General features: G+C 47.3%; 2 protein-coding genes across 44 annotated transcripts; one reads left to right on the top strand and one right to left on the bottom strand.

Moving 5' to 3' along the window:
• Positions 1-2: 2 nt before the first annotated feature.
• Positions 3-816, top strand: LOC108022469 (U3 small nucleolar ribonucleoprotein protein IMP3). Its single transcript, XM_017091419.3, has 3 exons — positions 3-213; positions 275-486; positions 546-816. Exons 1-3 carry the CDS (start codon positions 77-79, stop codon positions 740-742), a joined length of 546 nt encoding a protein of 181 aa, XP_016946908.1. The 5' UTR covers positions 3-76; the 3' UTR covers positions 743-816.
• On the bottom strand, positions 802-18,384 carry LOC108022463 (patronin). 43 transcript variants are annotated; one of them, XM_017091375.3, is made up of 24 exons: positions 18,100-18,384; positions 17,245-17,471; positions 14,175-14,486; positions 14,014-14,102; positions 13,822-13,957; positions 13,511-13,746; positions 13,347-13,447; positions 12,275-12,427; positions 11,344-11,451; positions 10,882-11,109; positions 10,410-10,472; positions 9,914-10,199; positions 9,462-9,834; positions 9,302-9,403; positions 8,915-9,061; positions 6,746-8,452; positions 6,294-6,530; positions 6,033-6,231; positions 5,723-5,797; positions 5,392-5,463; positions 4,783-4,890; positions 3,624-3,824; positions 2,493-2,775; positions 802-2,426 (listed from the first exon to the last, which is right to left on the bottom strand). In XM_017091375.3, the coding sequence occupies exons 2-24, from the start codon at positions 17,272-17,274 to the stop codon at positions 2,282-2,284; spliced, it is 5,391 nt and encodes a 1,796-aa protein (XP_016946864.3). In that variant the 5' UTR covers positions 17,275-17,471; positions 18,100-18,384; the 3' UTR covers positions 802-2,281. The 43 variants fall into 43 exon arrangements, with proteins under 43 accessions (XP_016946864.3, XP_016946862.3, XP_016946869.3 ...); XM_017091373.3 differs by having other exon boundaries at positions 6,746-8,449; positions 13,511-13,761; XM_017091380.3 differs by having other exon boundaries at positions 6,746-8,353; positions 13,511-13,761; positions 18,100-18,383.
• Between the last annotated feature and the right edge of the window lie 271 nt (positions 18,385-18,655).

Raw genomic sequence — 18,655 nt, forward strand, 5'->3', positions numbered from 1 at the left:
CCTGCTCTGGTCACACTGCGCGGCACATGTGTTTTTTTGAGTCAACAAAAACTGAGAAATACACAAATAACTTAAAATGGTTCGCAAACTCAAGTTCCACGAGCAGAAGCTCCTCAAAAAGGTAGACTTCATCACCTGGAAGGTGGACAACAGTGGCAAGGAGAACAAGATCCTCAGGCGCTTTCACATACAAAAAAGAGAGGATTACACCAAGTGAGTTTTCACCGGAAAGTAAACACTTCCCACAGAATAAAACTTTTTTGATGCTTAATAGGTACAACAAGCTATCCAGGGAGATACGGGAACTGGCCGAGAGAATAGCCAAGTTGGACGCCTCGGAGCCCTTCAAGGCGGAGGCCACCACCATGCTCCTGAACAAGCTGCACGCCATGGGAGTCTCCAACGATCAGCTCACTCTGGAGACGGCGGCCAAGATATCTGCCAGTCACTTTTGCCGCCGTCGTCTGCCCGTGATCATGGTTAAACGTTAGTGTTATTTCCCAATCCCACCAGATTTCCTTTAATCAAACATTTCTCCCATGCAGTGCGAATGTCGGAGCACCTGAAAGCCGCCACAGAACTTATAGAACACGGTCATGTTCGGGTGGGACCCGAAATGGTAAAGGATCCCGCCTTTCTGGTCTCCAGGAACCTCGAGGACTTTGTCACCTGGGTGGATGGCTCCAAGATCAAGGAGCATGTTCTCCGATACAATGATTTGCGGGATGACTTCCAAATGTAAACGCTATTTCTAAGACTCGAACATAACTAATAACTAGAATAACTAATAAAACCAATTGCTACTTTGTTAAATAATCATGTTCAATAACTTTATTACATTTTATATAATAATGTTTAGATCTCATTAATATTCATTATTAAGGAGCGAGTTGCGCCAAGGGCTCAACTGCGCCGTCACGCACATACATATACATATTTATTTTAACCTGATCCCCCAAATTCACCGATCTTCTCGGGATTCTCCATAATGGCGGTTCATAGTTGGATTATGCTCTATTAGTTTTTGTTTTACCCTCACTTCGCTATCTAAAGTCAATCGTTTTGAAATATATTGCGGCGTGTGAAATACCTTTCGGATATCGGAGGGATATCCGTTTTGGAAACAAGTTAGAGCCAGCGGATTTACGCGACAAATTATAAGATAGCAGCGTGGATTGATCGAGCGCTTTATTATAAGACAAGATGAGTGTGTGGTGTTAGGGACTAGGGTGCAAGCAGGTGCATCGAACGGTTGAGCGGTCTAAGAAGTGGTAATTGAACAGAGTTAAAAGTAAGGTCGATGGCAGTTACACAAGTCAATTCCAGCCAGCCTCAACATAGGAAGCAAATGCATTCGAAAGGGTTCTCTAATCTTAAGGGGTGCATTACAATGTGTGAAGTTTTTTTAGAGTCTGACTGCTCGTCGTGCATCTGACTTTGCAAAAGAAATCTAAAAGAACAGTGGATTTCCGTTTCAGCAGTCAAAAGTCTTTTTCTGGTTGTATAGATATAGATATCTTTAAATATTAGTTGTATTATTATTCCTTTTTAAATACGCATAAAAAGTAAGTATTAATTAGTGTTAAAATAAATAGCTAGTGGCATTAAAATTAGTTTCGACTTTGGCTGCGGCCCATACACGATTTCATATCCGCCTGCCTAAGGCAAAGAAAAAATTTCACATGAATAACTTCATAACAATATAAAACAAATTAATAAAAGGATTTTCTACATTTGTTCCTCCAACTCGTCGTTCAGCGGAGCTTTCTGTTTGCAAACAAAATACATTCATTCAAAATTCCATTACATTCTTTTGGCTTTCCAAGTGTGCTCTGCTGTGTTCGTTCTATTTGTTATCTGTATCTGTATCTGATCTGCTCCTTGTTTACATTTAGATGGTTCTCCTACTGCTGCAGGCTTGCATGAACAATAAATTCTTAGGCTGGATATATGCATTTATATTCAAAATAAATATTCAATCGCATTGTATTAATCACTACAATATTTTCCGTAAATTCCGTTTCTTGTCCTTCAAACATGTGCAAATAGTAATTAGCCATATATATGCCCCGATGAACACCAAAACCCGCGATCTACAGAATAACTTTCGGTATATGTTTTGTTATGTTTCCATAGATGTCTTAATGCGCAAACTTGTAGAATAGTGTTGTTCCGGCCAAGACGGCGCCAAGCGCCCGTTGGCCCAACTGCTCCACCGCTGCCGCCGCCTCCTCCTTGCATCCTTGTCGATGGACGCCGTTCAAAATACCCTGCCTGCCACTTAGATAACAAGCGCCATGTCCTTTTTGCTGGGCAACTGCACCCGCTTGCCCTGCCACAGGGAATTGTGTATTGTGAAGGCGTCGATGGTCACTGTCAGATGCTTTGTGTGCACTTGCGAGAAGCACTTGCCTCCTGAGTTGTATCTGCAAGGAGGGGGATACATTGGGTTTAACAAGTCTAATGAGACGGAATCTCTCAGGATCCCTTACTTGAAGAACTTGTCGAACATCACTTCGTCGACTTGACTAGGCCCTGTGCCATACAGCTTGGTCACCTGGTCCGTTTCGGGCTGGTAGCTGTAGAGGGCGCGGAACTGGCAGCCCGCATCCCGGAAGAGAACCAGAAAGTGCTTCGCCTCCGAGCGCGCAATCTTCTCCAGCACTTTCTGTTTGGCCTCGCGATTGACAACGCCGGGGAAAACGCAGTACTCAACGGCGTTCAGGATAATCCCACGATTCGATTTGGCCGCTGGTTGTTTATAGAGTTTAGGACCTGGGAATGCATGTTATTCAAAGTTAGAACCCTCGAAAGATAATCGCATACTTTTCTACTTTCTGGTGTCAATGGCAAGCTGCTACATTGTAAGGTCTCCTAGTTAAGTTAACAAAATGCAGGCTACGTACAAGATTGAAAACTAAACATCAGGTGAATCTACGGGATCCACTTTTTAAATACTTTGGAGTACTAAATCAAATATTAAAATTAATTATTCAAGAACAAAACTTTCTCAAAAATTGTAATGAAATTAAAAACAAAATGCAGCCTGTCTTAAATTCCTATACACATAAACTTTAAACTTAGAAGCAACATTCAAAATCAAATAAAAACTTAATAATAGTGCTTGCAATCAGTTTTAGTATTGCAAAGTGAAGCTGTTAATCGGGCCAATCTGGTTTTGGGGATTAGAAAGCTCTTGCGGTGTTTCCAAATCACTAAGAACACATTTTTTGGGATACTTTTGACCATCGAAAGTCGTGGATTTGACGACGATAGGGAACGTAACAAGTGGACAAACGAAGAACCGGATTCTACAGACTGTCGCAGACCTCTAGAATTTGTATATCTATGTAGAACTCATATGCATGTCGAATAAATAAAATGCATTCTGCATAAAGTATGCCAATTCGCAATGAATGAACAAACCGAAAAATAATACACTTAAAACTTTGAAATCATAAGGATGCGCTCCAACTTAGGTAGTACGATGCAGGTGATGACCAATGGTGTATGGATTGGTGGAAGGTGATTACATAACTGAGGGTTGATTTGAAGTATTGGTATGGCATGTATGGTTTGGTTTTGTTTATTTTTTGAAGACGAGAGAGAGAGAGGATACAAACCCGAATATTCCATGTTCAAATTCGGAGTTAAAGAGAAATCGCTGGATCCATCATCAAATCCGCGACGTTTCGATATCAAACCTGGCGGCAAAGAGCCCGGTCCGGAGGGAGATGGCATATGCCTACCTGAAGCGCCCATTCCCATTCCAGGCGACGGAGCACGCCTCGGCGGAGTGGCGCGTCCCAGTCCCGAATCTGTGTCTAACCGGCAAGCAAGAGAGCAGGGTGGAGTCCGTGTCAATCGAGGCATTCAGCGGGCATTCGGTCACATGCACAAAACAGATCAGATCGGATCGTATTGGATCAGACGGGGTCACCCAAGTCCATGCAGGTGGTGGAATCATTCGATGGATGCGTAACGATGCGTTTTTGTTAGTCACCAGTCACGTGGATGGATGGCGAGTTCGATGAGTTCGTTTATTCGGTTAATATTGATAGTATTTTTGATTGGTTAATTTCAAGAATCGTTTTTTCAGACAGGTTGAGTTGAAAGAAAGAGAAATAAAAGAAGAGAATGTGTGCACAAAATTTAGTTAAGCAATTTCGTAGAACTCTTAATAGCTTAATAATAGTTGACCGTGATCTGGATTAAAATCGAACAAATGTACTGATTAGTGTTGGCGGTGCGGATGTTTGAGTGAGTGTTTTTGTGCTAGAGTACCATCCCCATATCGTAAGTAGTACGTCACAAGTGGAGTAAGCAAGTTCGATCGATTGAAGTATGCCGCAACCAGTTGCAAACTCAAGCTGTAGAAACCAACCCCAGTCCCCGCAAATCAGCTGACGAACACAAGAAAGCTTGAGAAGGAACCAGACCACCACCACAACCACCGCATCATGGCTAGGAGCTCGGGATAGTGTTAAAAACTAAAGTCGCAAACCAGCAAAGAATAGTATTCAAATATGTACATACACTAAAACGAAGACAAGAGTACAGAAAATGAAAGTAAGCACTTATCACCACCAAAGATACCAGAACCAAAGTGCAAGTATAAGTCAAAGCAAAAGATACCACTAGATACCATCCGAAATCAATAGAAAGTAGCAGACAGGTAAATACTTAGTTGGATAGAGAGTAGAGTAGAGTATTGGGGTAACAGAGAAAGGTAAAGGTAACAGGCAGGCAGCTTGGCTGTTGCTGCTTTGGAACGCTTCTTACCGCACAGATTCATTAGCGAATTGGACTTTCGGCCCCGGAAATTAAGCGTGCTGCCCTTAGCGACGGAGATACGCGACAGAGTGCGGCCCCTTTCTACGCCGGCTGGCTCTGAAATCAGGTCAAGTCGGGTCACGCAAGACGCGAGCCGAGTGCATCAGTATACATGAGTCTTATCCATTCGCAATTCGGTAACACAAATGAATGGGTGGCACAAAATGAAATATCGTAAATCAAACTTATCGCCCAGACCCCAAAACCAAAATTCATCAGTTCAAATAGCGACCCCAAAAACCAGTTAAGGCAATGTAACAAAAAAATGTACTAGATTTAGTGTATCCTCAACCGCGCCTCGGGTGCACTCTCCTCTTCAGGTGCAATCTTTCTGACAGTGCATTGGATTAGTTGAGGTTGTATGCAGGTAGCTGTTAGCCATATATCAGTAGTTCGACCAAAATAAAAACTTGTTAGTTGAATAAAAACCATAAAAAACTTGAAGCGCTTGAGCGTTACTTTCGTTTCATTTCTTAGCGTGTTCGAATGCGAATTTTGTGGAAGTAAAACAAGGAAAAACAAAAAGAGAACTTAGTGGGCGTGTTATCCATCACCAACCTCTGGAAGTTTTGTACGATCCCCGTCGTCCAATCGGAGTTGAACTTGTACTGGGATAATCATCCGGTGACTCTGTGTGAACGAGATTAGTTGTTATGGCTTATCAAATAGGTTGTCCAAATACCAAAGTTATTTTTAAGTATAGTAAACTTAGAACTACAATCAAGTCGAGGTGCGATTCGAATCGTTAGATCATAGGACCCTTCTACCGGAAAAATACCACAAATCAATCAACTTAAAGTGTAACTAGGCATGCTTAACTTAGGTAAAACTACAAGGGATGAAATATAGGACAATGCAATGAACGTAAAATAAGAAAAACATAAATTACCTTTTACAGTGAGGGAGTCTTGCGAGCCCCTGTAGTAATCTCTTTTCATTGAACTTGAGCTTAGTTGACCGTAGCCTGTTCAGTTCAAATTCGAAACGAAAACAAAATATCAACACATATCAATGAACTCAAAGAATTAGCATTGGGAAGAGGGATAAACCAAATCAATATATAGGTGGATGTAAAGCAGGTCAATTAAATTAGAAAACACAAAAGTAGGGGTACTTTCGGCAGGCCGAATATCTTATAAACTTGGAATCGACTGTTGTGAGTTGCAAGTTAGTCTTTTTGAGCCCGTTCAGCTGCTCACCAGTTAGATTCGAGCTTGAGCCTTTCTTGCCCCGACTAGAGATGCTGGAAGCCTCGCTGATGTCCACGCTAGCGTCGTCCACGTGGATCGTCTTGGGCCTGGGACGCGTGGTGCGCTGCTGCCTCAGCCGCGGAGTCGTCGAGGTGGATGAGTGGGGTTGCAGTTTCACATGCAAGTCGGGCCGGTCCAGGGTTTTACCCTACGGGAGAATTCAAAGCTTGTGTTACAGGCCGGAATTCCTTATTTCGAATGTTGTCGTACCTCGCGCTCGGCCTCTTCGATGGCTTTCTTGAGTCTGTGCTGTTCCAGAATGGCCGCTCGCCTAGCCATTTGCTCCTCCTTCTTTCGCGAACGCTCCTCCTCCTTCTCGCGCTCCTTTTCCCGCTTCTGAGAGGACTCTATCTCCTTGCGAGCCTTGGCCTCCTCCTGCTGCTGGCGACGTTGCAGGGACAGTAGCATGATCTTCTCCTTGCGCCGCTCCATCTCGTCCACAGAGTCCTGGGGAGCGAATAGATAGGTTTAATAGGGAAGAACCTAAGAAACTTTATCTGCGACCAAACTTGTCTGCTGGATTCTGCGCAGGAAAAATACTGATAGCTCTTTATTTCAATAGGCACTTATAAGATTGTTCGTTTTTTGGTTTTCACTTGCTTTTTAACAGGTTTTTCAAATCAATTTTGAAAACATTTCCTAAAGCGATTTTGTGCTCTTACCGGATCCAAGTTAGTGGGGTCTGCTCCGATGACCAGCGCCTTGTTTTTGGCCGCCTCTGCGTTGTTGCTGCTCTGCTGAAGTCGCGTGGGCGACATCGGCTGCTGCATCGTCTGCTGCGGTGACTGGTTGGTCAAGTCCTCCAAGTGGCGAAGGTCGTTGCCTGTTGGCGAAACTGCTCCCGAAACAGCCAGCTGGCGGAGTTGGATGGGCGGCTCATCGGTGTACTTGTTGTATGTGGCATTGCCAGGGGATTTGACACTGTTGGAGTTGCTCAGGCCATGGATGCTGTGCCTGGTCACCGGTTTGCTGTTCACATCCTCACCACCAATCCCAATGTTGTTGTTGTTGTGCAGCTGACTAAGCGATTCACGCTTGAGGGTCGCCTGGTTATCGACGCTGTCCCGGCTTCCAGGAAGAGCCTCCTTCTTGGGCGATCGCTTGGCCCGCAGTGGTGGCTTGGGTCGCTTGGGCTGCTCGTCGTCGAAAGAGATGTAGAAGCCCTTCTCGGGCGGCTCCTCGCCGCCGGATGCCGCTGCCATTGCTCGGGGATCCTGGAAGCTGTTGGCTTGGATGGAGGGACGGGAGGGCGAGGGTATGCGGTAAGTGAGGTTGCCGCTGGTGATGTTCAGCTTGTTGGAGATCATCTCCCCGCTGTCGTAATCCTCTGAGCTGCTGCCTCGTCCGCTGTGACCCTGCAACCGCTGTTGCTGCTGGAGCTGCTGTTGGTGTTGCTGCTGCTGCTGGTGCACAAAGTCGGAGATGCGCGTCGACTGCATGGATTCGATGATGTTGCGCTCCAGCTCATCCACGTCCTCCTCGTCACCGATGAAGCAAATGCTCTGCGGCGCCATCATGTCCTCGTGTTGCATAGGCATCCCCATGGGCATTCCCATTTGCTGCGGCGCCTTGGGCGAGCGATTGTCGCGCAAATTCGTCAGCGATTGCTGGCGCTGCACGCCATTGGAGCCGCTCATCTGACGTTGGCCGTGCTGAGGAGAAGCCTGCACCTGAAACAGGTGCTGCAGCTCACCACCACCGCCTCCGCCGCCACCTCCTCCGTTCTGGTGCAGCACAAAGCTGCCGGGACTGGGAGCCCCGGCACTCGAGGGAGGCCTGTTCATCCACGTCTGTTTCTGCTTCTGGTGCTGCTGTGTCTGCCAAGCATTTACATCCACCAGAGGCGGCTGGATCTGCTGCTGCTGCTGCTCGTAGGCGGCGGCTGCCGCGGAGTGGGCCCAGGTCCTGCGCTGCGGATGGGCCTGGGGCTGCGGCGACGACTCGTGCAGGTAAAAGTGGTTGGTGGGCTGCCCGTAGTCGTCGTACACTACACTGCTGCGATATTGCGGGGCTCCGCCGTAGGGCGAGTGGTTGCTGTGGTTGTTGTACGCCGCCCCGTTGTCACTGTAAATGCTCTGCGGCTGCTGCGGCGGCTGCTGCTGCATGTAGTGGGCGGGCTGCGGCGGCGACATATACTGCCCGTGCTCGTTGACGTACTGCATCGGCTGGGGCATCGCCATCGGCTGTGGCTGCTGGTGCTGGAGCTGCTGCTGGTAGGGATCGCGGCTGGGCGGACGGGAGCTGTACGCGCTGACTGGGGCGTTGTAGGCCTGCGGAAGATGCGGCGATGAGCCAAAGCTTTGCTGCATGGGTCTCTGCTGCTGGTAATGGTGATCGGCCAGGTGCTGCTGCGACCCGTAGGTCTGCTGCTGTGGATGCAGTTAGTGAGGATTGCAGGTGGGCAGGTGGCGAGTTGCAGGTTTCAAGTTTTGCGTGTGTTGCAGGATAACAAAAATAGAACAATTTGTTAGTTAACAAACGAGCATTAAATGGAATTTCTGAGTCCTTGGCCAATTCTTAACAAGTAAACAGGAATCGATATCGGGCTGGGCTGGGCGGTTGTATTTAAGAATGATGTTAGTGATTACAGCATTGACAATAATTAATTAAAACGCGCATTTGGAATAAGATTTAAAGCCATAAATGTTTTAAGGCAAACAACGGCAGTTCATTCAAAGGTAATGATTGAGGGTGTAATCACTAATCAGTTCTTAAAGCCCCAGCCAGGGACAACACAAAACAATAAGCATTCCACATCCATCGTTAATATGCGCGTCTGCTGCCATGATCTAGAGGCTCTTGGTCGAGGATGTGGCGGGCGGATGGATTACCTGGTTCAGCATGTTAGCTATCTGCTGAGCCTGCATCAGCTGCTGCGCCTGCAGGTGCTGGGCCTGCATCTGACTCTGCTGGGTGGCCAAACGGTGAATATCCTGCTGGATGTCCTGCAGATTCATGTTCATGATGGCGATACTTTGCTGCGCGTTCCACATCCGGGAGATTAGGTGGTAGGTTAATTGTTGTTCGGTGGGTTAATGGGCGTGTTTTGTGTTGAGTTGTGTAAGTGTTGCGGGTGAGTATGTGTGGATGTTGAAGCAGGCACAGACACAAAATGGGGGTAAAAGAGAGACACAGGCGTTAGACAGTAATTCTCTGGCACTCGGAGGAATGGTTAGATGGGGCAGGGGTATGTACAGGTGGCAACAGGTCACACCCACCTGGTACTTGTCCAAGTCAACCGGATCCATGTCGGGCGTGCGCTTCGATTCGTTGCTCATGGTTTCCCACTTCATCACGTCCGGACACGACTCCAAATCCTCCTGCGAATACGAGCGGAATAAGTTTCAGGTTAACTCAAAGCTTTGAGCCACAGCCTACCTTCTCCTGATGCCGCAGCAAGGCCATCTCAATCTTGCGCTTATCCTGCTCTATGCGCCGCCGCTTCTCCTCCAGCTTCATGCGGATAGTGGACAGCTTGCTGACATTCTCCAGCGATCGCATGTCGTCGTCTCCCACATCCAGCTGCCAGGCAGCGGGACTCGCTGGCATGCTGCTCGTCGAGGACTTGCGCACGGGAGTGCTCTCCGGGTCGTAGCCACTGGTGGAACGCGTGTCGTTGTAGGCATCCGGCGTCATGCCGCTGTTGCTGCTGTAGTCTTTGTCGCTGGAATGTTGCTTGTGCCTTGCCACCGGCAACGGGCTGCCCGTATTCGAGAGATTGTGCGACGAAACCGTGGGCACATTGTCGACACTAACGATAGGGAAGTAGGGGGAAATTGTTATCAACCATATTTAATTTCGGTTTTTAATTTATCGGTTAGATGACTCACCTGACCTGCCGGCGCATCGAATACTTTTCCGTCTCCCGATCCTGCTTCTCAGAGCCCGAATCCGTATCGTAGCCCAACTGCAAAGTGCCCCGAGCATCGGCAATCGAAGATCGCACGGCCACAGCGGGTTCAACTGGATAGGCACTGCCCACGCTGGTGTTGGACAGCTTACGCTCCCTGTCGCGTTCGTACCGACCTAGGGTGTTCAGCTGATCCTGGGAGCCGCCGAAGTTCTCAATGGTCAGCTGGGAGTCCTCGCTGGAAGAGTTCCTGCGCGAGCGACGACCTAAAAATTGAGAAGGGTTATCGAACTGAAACTAAAAGGAAACCACAACACTAATGGATCAGGAGAGAGATCGGCTCGAAGGACATGTAATAAGCCAAACTGAACCATAACACAAACCAAATGGCATTCAAATTAACGCAAAAAACGGGCAACTACAACTACATTCGGCTACAACGACTCTGGGTCAACAGTGACTGTGTTGGCTCATACCTGCAAAGCTTGGCCGGCGGCTCTGCTCCCAGTTACTTGGTCGACCAGCAGCGACAAAATCGCCTGTTCGATTGATACGATGGCAAAACAAAAAGAGTTACATAAAAAAGAAGGTAAATAAATTAAATTAAATTAAATAAATAATAAGTCAAACTAAGGTACGGACTTGTATGTGGCACAAAGGAAAATCAATTAAAATTTAACGGCCAATTTCTCAATGTTTTCGATGTCAGAAGTAAGCTTTACTTATTTAAAACATAACGTCTGGTTAAGGGTTTTCAATCGGATAGACAAGAATAAGATGTTGAGAAGCTGAATGTGAGCAATTTAACTTATCAGCAAAAGTTAACGTGACATTGAGAAATCGGCGCTAGGCCAAATGGGGCTTGGAACATAGCAATTAACGTTTTGCCGCCACATACAAGACGTCAAGTCTAAGGAAGCAAAAATGAACTGCTGCAAGCTGGCAAACCTCTCTCGTCCGCCTTCGACTCGACATTGGTCTTTTCTTTAGCCTGGCGCAAGCGGGCCGGAACCAAGGGCTCCTGCTGCTGGATTTGGAGCTGCGACTGGGACGGGTGCTGCTGCGGTGCCTGCTGGTGGTATGGCTGCTGCTGATGTTGCTGATGGAGCTGCTGCTGCTGCTGCGAGTGCATGGAGGCGAGTGTGGTGATGCCACGCGACTTGTGCACCACGAAGGCTGCACGTTGCGGACCGGCGGGATCGGCGGGAGCAGTTGCAATGGTTGGTGGTTAAGCGGGTGTACGGGTCGGTGGGTGGCGAAAAGAAAAGTTACGAAATTCAAATTTAATCATAAACCAATAAATGTTAAGATTTTGTGTCTGTTGTGCATGTCAAAAGCAAACAAACTAAATGTAAATAAATACGGGTAGAGACATATAATTAAGTAACAATAATAAACGAAATAAATTACCTTCGGCATGATTACTACCATCGAAATTGTTTGACTGAACCGTCTGGTATTCGCTGGGCGGGGTTGATCTGCGATTTAAGCCGCCGCCAAATGAATTCGAGTGCGGAACTAAATATACGAAAATTCACAGAAACGAAAAAAGAAAACGTAAATGAATAAAATCAATTTGTTCAGCTTGCGAGGTAAATGAACTTGAATATTTCGGTTGGTTATTCATTGACTCGTTGCATCGGAAGCGGGCAAAAGCAAACAACACAGTTCGAAAGCGGAAACTAGGTGAATCGCAGTCCGTGGATGGGTTATGGTGTGGCCAAGTGAGCTGGACAGTCCCAGTCCCCCAAGCACTCGGTACCTATCCCCCAGGGAAGTCTGTCTGCCAGGTGACTAACGCCCAGTACCTTCGCTCTCTGGAAGATGGAGCCCCCAGTGTTTCGGTTAAGCTACAACACCAAACATTTATGATCGCCACTTGCGGACACATGTTTTCCATCTTTCCCGATTCCCCCGATTTCTCTGCCAAATAGGTCAAGTCATGTTCGGTCACGGTGCTTAGAGAATTATGATGACAAAATGCAGTCGCTAAGGTACAACAAATTCTACTGATTGATCTGATGAGAGTGGTGCACTATTACAGACATTATAGAGCTTCGGCTTCTGTGCATGGTGTGAGAGACATTACTTGGTACTTAGGCTATATTAAATCGCATATCACATGATTATAATTCGATCTCTTTGGCTAAACACCAAGGAATAATCAATGAAGCAAACAAACGAACAAACAAACAAACTCAATGTGAGCAGAACAAGCAAAGAAAGAACAAACACATGGAAATGGAAACACATTCATGAACAAACGAAGGAGGAAAAATTGAGATTTGGGATTTTTGAGGTACATAGAAAATGCTCGGATAGAAAAAGTTTGACTTAAAACCTTGGAACGGTGGTCGGTTCTGAGGCGAGCCCACCGGCGGCTGGTCGAGATCGCTGCGCAAATCGGGAATGGGCGTGACGGGCTGCACAGTGAGCCCCCTTCGATGGCAGATCCCGTGCTCGTTGGCGCCCAAAGTGCGCCGGGCGATGACATCTGGACAGCGTCGGGTCGAGTCGGGATCGGATTGGAGAGCGGATCAATCGAGAATCACATTGCACATTGTATGTAGTGTGTGTTTTGTTTTGGGGAGTGTAAAGATGTGGTTGGTGTGTTAAGTGTGGTTAGAACCCAAATTATTGGTGGATTGTTGCGGTTACGAGTGGCAAGAGGAAGCGTTTGCACATAAACAAAGAAAGAGAATCAAGTACAGGTTTGATTTATTCGATTTGGATTGGAGATCACTACTTTTGCTGGTGGGATCGGGTGAATGCTAAGATGATGAAAGATTACATATGATTCCATGTCAATTTCTCGGTGGACTCGGTGGTTAACAAACGAAAACGACCGCAGGAACTATACAGAAACATAAATAAGATTTTGCTGGATCTCTGTGGTTTCACTGACAGATCTTTTCCTAAAAGGTGCTTTGCGGTTGATCTTAAACTGAGGCCTATTTGCGGCCTTATCAACGAAATCTACGAGCTGTGAAGCGCTCTAAATTCCTAGGTACTTAGAACGCTTTATGTGACTAATTGATGGATGCTTTTACCTTTGTTTGCTCTGGACACAAGTTGAGTGACTCACAATTCCAGCTGAGTGCAATTCTCAAAAGGCTTTTATTTTCCTCGCGCAATGACTAATTTCCTTCTCTTTTTCTTTCGATGACCAATTCTTCTAATTAAATCAAGAGTAAAAATTAAGCAAATAATAGGGAAAAGGAAGACAAACGAAATGCAAAGAAGGATACTTCGGATAAAATTGGACAACAATACGCATGCCCCGGACTGATACTCAAACACAGGCAGGCCAATCGTTTGGGGTTGAGATCGGGACATCAGGGGTCTTGGGGGAAAGATGCGATGCGGTGCAGCGTTTGGGGAATGGATGCTCGACAGAAAAACGATCCACTTACCCTGACCATCCATGCCGGGGTAGCAAACACACTTGGCTGGGTGAATCTCGAACAGGTTGAATAGGTCCGTGAGCAGCAGTACCAGATTCAGCTTCATGGATCTGAAATAAAGAGATATCGTATTAATTAAATACTCGTTTAAAGGGGGAAGAGGTGGCAGCTACCCGCGCATATAGGTCACATCCTCGGGCGTCATGTGGAACACGCTGTATGGCAGATGCTTCTGCGAGAAGTTGCACACCAGCAGGATGTTGTGAATCGAATCCTCGACGGCCGGCAGATAGTTGATCCGCACACTCGTCCACGGCACCACCTTTGGGCAGTAGTACGAGATGAGCAGTGCCAAGCAGATGCCGTCGCACAGATCCTGGAAGTCCCTTACAGGCGGTATGTCCGGCGTCTGCAGACGAGAGCCCTATGGTTAATTTACAAATAAATTAAGATGGGATGGAGACTACGGGGAGTGGCAACTCACATTCTCATCGGGCAGTCCGGCGTCCACCTCCTTGATAATGCGCTTCTTCAGAGCGGCGCAAGCATGCGAAATCCAGCCCAGCAGAGCTTGCTCGTAGGACTGGCCAGGAGGCGCCTGATAGTTGTTGCCAGATATTCTGAAGGAGTTACGAAGATTAGTATATTTAGCTAATAATTTAATCGATTGAGTCACCTTCGTATGGCCGCCATGACGCGGTCACCCGACGATATTTCCTTCGCATACAAAACCATCAGCGATTCTATCACAGACATGTGGGCGTTCTGAAGGCGATAAAAGCGAAACAATAAATTAGGGAGAGCCCATAAAGATCGACTTTTTAGATCAGCACTCACAATTCGCAGCGGATTCGTTTGAATTAATACCGTTTCGGTAATGGGCATGTCCGAGGATTCGGCCACGGGAACTCCCTTGCGCGCTAGCGTCTGTATTATTGACCAGTGGTTCATGCTTTGGTAGTTGGGATCTGAGTATAGGTTGGACAGCGTCTGGCAGTAGAGCGTGGCGTTGCCCAGCTCCACGATGATCTGGGGCTTGAGGCGCTCCTGGTTCTCATGGTCGCGGTAGAAGGGCTCCTTCAGGTTGTCCGGCACGCGATTGTTGAAGGCCTTCGAGAGCAGCCACTTGACGGAAGCACGTTGACGAGCCTGCAATGCGCACAGATGGGAAACAGAGTTAGCGATAATGTGAGAACATTCTGTGTAGCAGGTTGCACCCTATCCTACTCCCATTCCAATTCCGGTCCCCACTGCCATTCCGAAGCCAAGGCCAAGCTGAGCCTGCGTAATCAGTGCTCTACAACTGCGTCCTCAGCGGATTGAATGACGCGCCTTCGCTTGGCAATTAACTAGTGCACTCTTAAGTGCTTTGTATCTGCAGCCCCGATCCCCATCCCCACACCCGTCCCCCCAGCTGCCTGCTGCATCTGGCAGCCAAGTGAAGCCATGCGTACAATCTTCAATATGAGTTCGATAAACTCGCTCGTGTTTGGCTTGGCGTGCGCCGCCAGCCGCCTCCCATTGTTTGCCCCAACCCTCCTGTCCGACTCTTTTTGATTTTGGGGCCATGAAGGGAGTGGCCGGGAAGCGAAGGGGCCGCTGGTTGTCGGATGGACGATGGTCACTCAGCATGAAAGACTCTGCTCCACTCGCGGGCCCACAGCCTGCCTTCTTTCCTGCTCCGTTTTTAGAATCATCTCGAGTGCTGCCATGTTTCGCCAGCCAGCGCATTTCTTGTTGCCGCACGCTGCACGCTGCGCGCTGCACTCATAATCACAATTCCGCTCTATTCCGAATGGCCTCTTCTTGGTCTAATTGAAACTGGGGAAGAGCAATCAAAATAACCTCTCAAGAGGGAAACTGTCGCCGTTGCAGATGCGGAAATTGGTTGTATCGGGCGAATTCAATACGAAATGTGCGCCAATTAGTGGTATCTCTCTGAGGACTTAGAAAACATGCGTTTCTATCTGATAAGGGAGGTGTGAGCAGAAGCAGGGGATCCCCTACTTGCTGTCTACCTACTGGAACTCCATTAAGTGCCGGTGGGATTAAAATAACGAAGAAAGTAAACATAAAACAGCCGACACCGGTCAGCAGGAGATTGGGTGGAGGCAGAGAGGGTACCTACACATGGCCGAACCTCGAAAGAGTCAAACAATCCATTAATTCTCATTTTGCTTTCGGCGTGCTTGTCGCTGGCTGCAAGACTTCTGTGGTGTCTTTATTTGCTTTCATTCCATAAATTTCAAACGGGTTTCTTACAAAATCGCCGCATGAAGTCATCAATAACTGTGTCAGAGAATCCGAGTCCCATCGAAGTGGTTCAATTCTTTTGTGTACCTGTGCAGCCGTGGACCGCTGCTCTTGGGCGTCGGATTAAAAGCTTATTGCCAAATGCCAGAAATTACTGGAGGCAAAACTGCATGGCCGGGTGGCAATGTTGGCGTAGGTCGTAGACCGAGCAACTATGCGAATTGGTCAACAGGTGGAGGAAAACCTGTTTGTTTGCCCAGCCAAGCGCTTTCCACCAAAAAGCACAAGAAACTGTCCGCAGCATAATTTGAATGGCCAACGAAACGGAAAAACGGCCAGCTCTGGCTGCACTTTGCATTGGCTCGCGGCGAAAATGTCTGAAACTCAAATTTCAAAAACAATTCGGAGAAAAACAATAAACTGCGGCTGGTTTAGACGCCCACTATGAATGAGCGATGGACGGCATATTTTTCATCGACCATACTTATGCAGAGAACAAAACATGACCTGATTTCGGTGCAAAGCACAAGCGACTTTGAAAAATAACGTCCAAAACATGGGACTTAAATTTCAGATAAATTAGTTCGGATTCTAAAAACATTGGGTCCTCGCTAACTATTAAAAATAATGGTTTTGCCTTCTTAAACACCACCTGCTTTGTAACTTAGAAGTTCGGACATAAGCCTCATTTCCATATGATATTATTTTTTCTGCTATACCCTTTCTATTTGTTTGTCTCCCTAGCATTCCAAGTGATCTAAAATTAAGGTTTATTGACGAGTTGACTTGGGGAATTATGTGATGCTGACGCTTGGAATCGCCTGCATGTGTTTGTGATAAAGTTTCAGCTGCTGGCGGTTTTCAAAAGTCACAAATTGGAATTGGCGCGGCTTTATGATTTCATAATCTATCGCTTGTGTTTGGCATTCCATTCCGGACAACGGGCGATACGATAGCTGGCGGAGCTGAGGCCGAAGCTAAATATACAAACACAAGGGAAGAGAGCGTACCGCTTGAGTCAGCGGTTGGTGCTTGGGTGTTTCGATGTTTGGATGTTTGAATGGGATTAGCTTTGGGTTAGTCTGCAGTCTGTTTGCTGGCCAAGAACGACTTCGAGCCCAACTTTCTAGGGAGTTGGCTGGGGAAAAGTCGGTGTGGGGTGTGCACGCAAGGCCCCAAACCGCGGAGCGGAGTGCTCACGGCGTTTCTCCCTTTTCGCCTGGCTTTCGCGTGCGTAAGCCGTTTTTGCTCCCTACTTTTCATATTTAGCGATTAGGTCATGCAACAGCAGCTCGCTTCGAGCGAGAAAAGCGATAGCAAATGCCCAATCGAAGGGGTTTTCCGGCAGCGGTGCTGCAGTTTATGAATGGACGTTGCAGGTATTATTTCCGATCGGCTCCACACACCCCACACACAACCACTACGGTCGAAGTTGTTTGCATTGGCCGTCGAAACTAAAACCAGTCGAATGGGAATGAATATGAATGGCAAGTAGGTGTCTGTCGGTCGCATACTGAGCGCCAAGTGGTTGGGCAGAGCGGCATTACCTCAGCGCACCATTTTGGCCAGGAGAGTAGGTGTCAGCCTCAGTTGGAATGTTAATGAGTGCTGTTTAGTGGTCCCAAATACATGGGCCTGGGGAACCTGCTCTCACCTGTCGTATTTCCTGTGTTTCGACATCCATGCTGACGGATTTTCCTGCGACGGACGACTCCGGCTCTCCGACGCCCGCCACTTCACTTTCCGCACTTTTTGCACTTCCCGCACTCTTGTTTGCCCACGGAGCACACCGCTTTTCCTTTCACCGTGTGTCTCTGCGAATGCGTGCGTGTGTGTGTGCGAGTGGAGTTTTCTTCACTTCAGGGGGTTTTCACTTGGAGCCTAGACACGGGGAAAAGAAAACACGATTGGCACTTTGGCAAACCACTTGGAAATCGAAAAAGAAGAACTAATTGCGCACACGCATTGGGCAGCGATTGTTTGCGGGGCGGGGCTGGGCCAGGGGGTTAGGGGCAAGAAAATGTGAATCATTCACAGAGGGCGACGGGCGGCGATGGGCGGTGGGCGGGGGCGGGGCTGCAGTGCGACAATAACAGAGAACGCTTTACAGTTGTCTGTTCGCTTTTCTCGAGATGCTGCTGCGGCTGCATCAGCTGTTGCAATTTGTTGGCCTGGCCCGGCCAGCTACGCACTTTTCACCTCGCCACCGTGCTTAATCGCTCGTGAACGGCATAATTAATGATTTCCCGAACCGTTTTGAGCCAGCAAGTTGCCGATTTTCTTGGAGGAACCCGCCGACTTTAGAAAAATGAAAACATTTTCCTTTGCTCCGCACTGTTGTTGTCCGCCGCCCGCTGTCTGCCTCTCTTTCGCTCTCGCTGCGCTGCCAATGCTGCTGCGCGGCACTGTTAGTGTTGCGCTGCTCGCACCCGCGGCGAACGAGTGTTGACCGAAAAAGCTGTGTATGTGCGCGCGTGTGTGTGTGAGAGTGAGTGTGGGGCCTACGCACATTTGGGATGTTTTTCGCACTGATTTGCCGCACCGAAGACTTTCGCATGCATTTCACACGGCCCACGCTCGTCCCCGACGCATTTTTCAACAGTTTTAATACTACAAATTGGCCTTAGATTGAGGAAATCACGGACACCGATCTGCTCTAAAATCTTACAAATTTTCATTTGATTGAGTGACCAAGCCAACGCAGACCAAAAATACTATCCGGCCTAAAAAATACCGCTTCAGTTTAAAAATACCACTTTTATACCAATTATTTATGAAATTCAGGATACTTTCCTAAACTGTTGTATTGTTTAATTTTGACCAGCTGTTTGTCGAATGTTTAAAATACATATTAAGTTTTCGGTCATTTTCGAAGTATGACAACCTGGTAACTGTTTAACAATTAGAAAACTGGGTGGCTAGACAACTCACTCGTTTTTACTAGCATATAAATCACAGCTGTTTGAAAATCAGGATCAATGTCAAACATTGAATAGAATTGTAATTAAAAGTTGATCATTGTCATTAACTGCTAAAATTTTGTTTCAATTGCTAACTATTTCAAT

The sequence above is a fragment of the Drosophila biarmipes genome, chromosome 2R (assembly GCF_025231255.1).
Source record: "Drosophila biarmipes strain raj3 chromosome 2R, RU_DBia_V1.1, whole genome shotgun sequence".
Taxonomy (NCBI): Eukaryota; Metazoa; Arthropoda; class Insecta; order Diptera; family Drosophilidae; genus Drosophila; species Drosophila biarmipes.